We start from the raw sequence: 1,186 nt of genomic DNA, 5'->3' as shown, positions 1-1,186 counted from the left end.
CAGCAGGCACAACTGTGCAGCAGAATATGAACAAATAGGGCTTGTGTTTCATGTGGGGTTGTTGTGACCCAAGTGCAGGACTTGGAACTTGGCCTTGTTGAACCTTATACAGTTGGCCTTGGTCCATTGATCCAGCCTGTCCAGATCCCTCTGTAGAGCCTCAAGCAGATCAACACTCCTGCCCAACTTGGGGATATCTGCAAACTTACTGAGGATGCACTTGATCCCCTCGTCCAGATTATGCATAAAGATATTAAACAGAATTGGCCTCACTACTGAGCCCTGGCGAATACCACTTGTGCTCTTTGGGCACAGCTATACAGACAGTGCTTAAGCACGTGATTTAGTGGGTCTTGGCAGCATTAGGTTTACAGTTGGACTTGATGATCTTAAAGGTCTCTTCCCAACCTAAAAGATTATATGATTCTGGTTTTTTTCTAACTTAAGCAGCATCCTTTGGTAAATCTGTGTGTAATGCCAAAGGTTAACACAGTTGTATTGTGTGTAAAGATATGGTGGTGTCGGGAGTACCCAAAGAGAATGGGATCCTTCATGCCGGTGAGATCGCAAGCATGGCTTTAGACCTCCTGGACACCTGCAAGACTTTTACGATCCCACACAAGCCAAACACTCTCCTAAAGATAAGAGCAGGAATCCATTCAGGTATGTTGAGAGGGCTGCAAAAGAGTCTTCCTCTGGTTTAACAAATGTTTATGTAGTGGCATTGCATCTCCATTAAAAATGAAGTTAATGTCTTGACATGGGATGGAACACCTCACAGAGGTCATCCCAACAGAATAAATTATTTGATACCTGGAATATCGGGAACACAAGGAGGAATATAACATTGGAAACACCACATAGATCCAGTGCCTTTGCTGATGTGAGTGAGGACTGTCATTCTGGGTTTGTTACTCATTCTTTACAGCTATTTTCTTCTCAAAATAGTAAGTTGCTTCTTCACTCTTTGATCTAGCCTTCACTCTCAGACTCCCAGCTTCCTGATCTAAGCTGATGTGTGACTGCAGTTCCTTCTTGATAGACAGCCAGAGTTGGACATGTGCTGTGCAGCCCAGCATCTGCAAATTAAAAGCAGCTTAGATTGTCTCAGGAAGAGATCATATCTTCTCTATTTTAAATCCCCTTGGGCTGACATGAAGGAATCAAAATGCTCATTTTCTGCCTT

General features: G+C 43.4%; 1 protein-coding gene across 1 annotated transcript in view; it reads left to right on the top strand.

The window, feature by feature from the left end:
- LOC104471925 (atrial natriuretic peptide receptor 2-like) overlaps positions 1–1,186 on the top strand; it is a 34,452-nt gene that overhangs the window by 30,554 nt on the left and 2,712 nt on the right. The window contains 1 exon segment of the mRNA XM_010087432.1: positions 511–663. Coding sequence (XP_010085734.1) covers positions 511–663 — 153 coding nt within the window.

The sequence above is a fragment of the Pterocles gutturalis genome, unplaced genomic scaffold (assembly GCF_000699245.1).
Source record: "Pterocles gutturalis isolate BGI_N339 unplaced genomic scaffold, ASM69924v1 scaffold10641, whole genome shotgun sequence".
NCBI classification, from domain to species: domain Eukaryota; kingdom Metazoa; phylum Chordata; class Aves; order Pterocliformes; family Pteroclidae; genus Pterocles; species Pterocles gutturalis.
The sequence above is the reverse complement of the archived record's forward strand: the minus strand, read 5'-3'. Positions and strand labels throughout refer to the sequence as shown.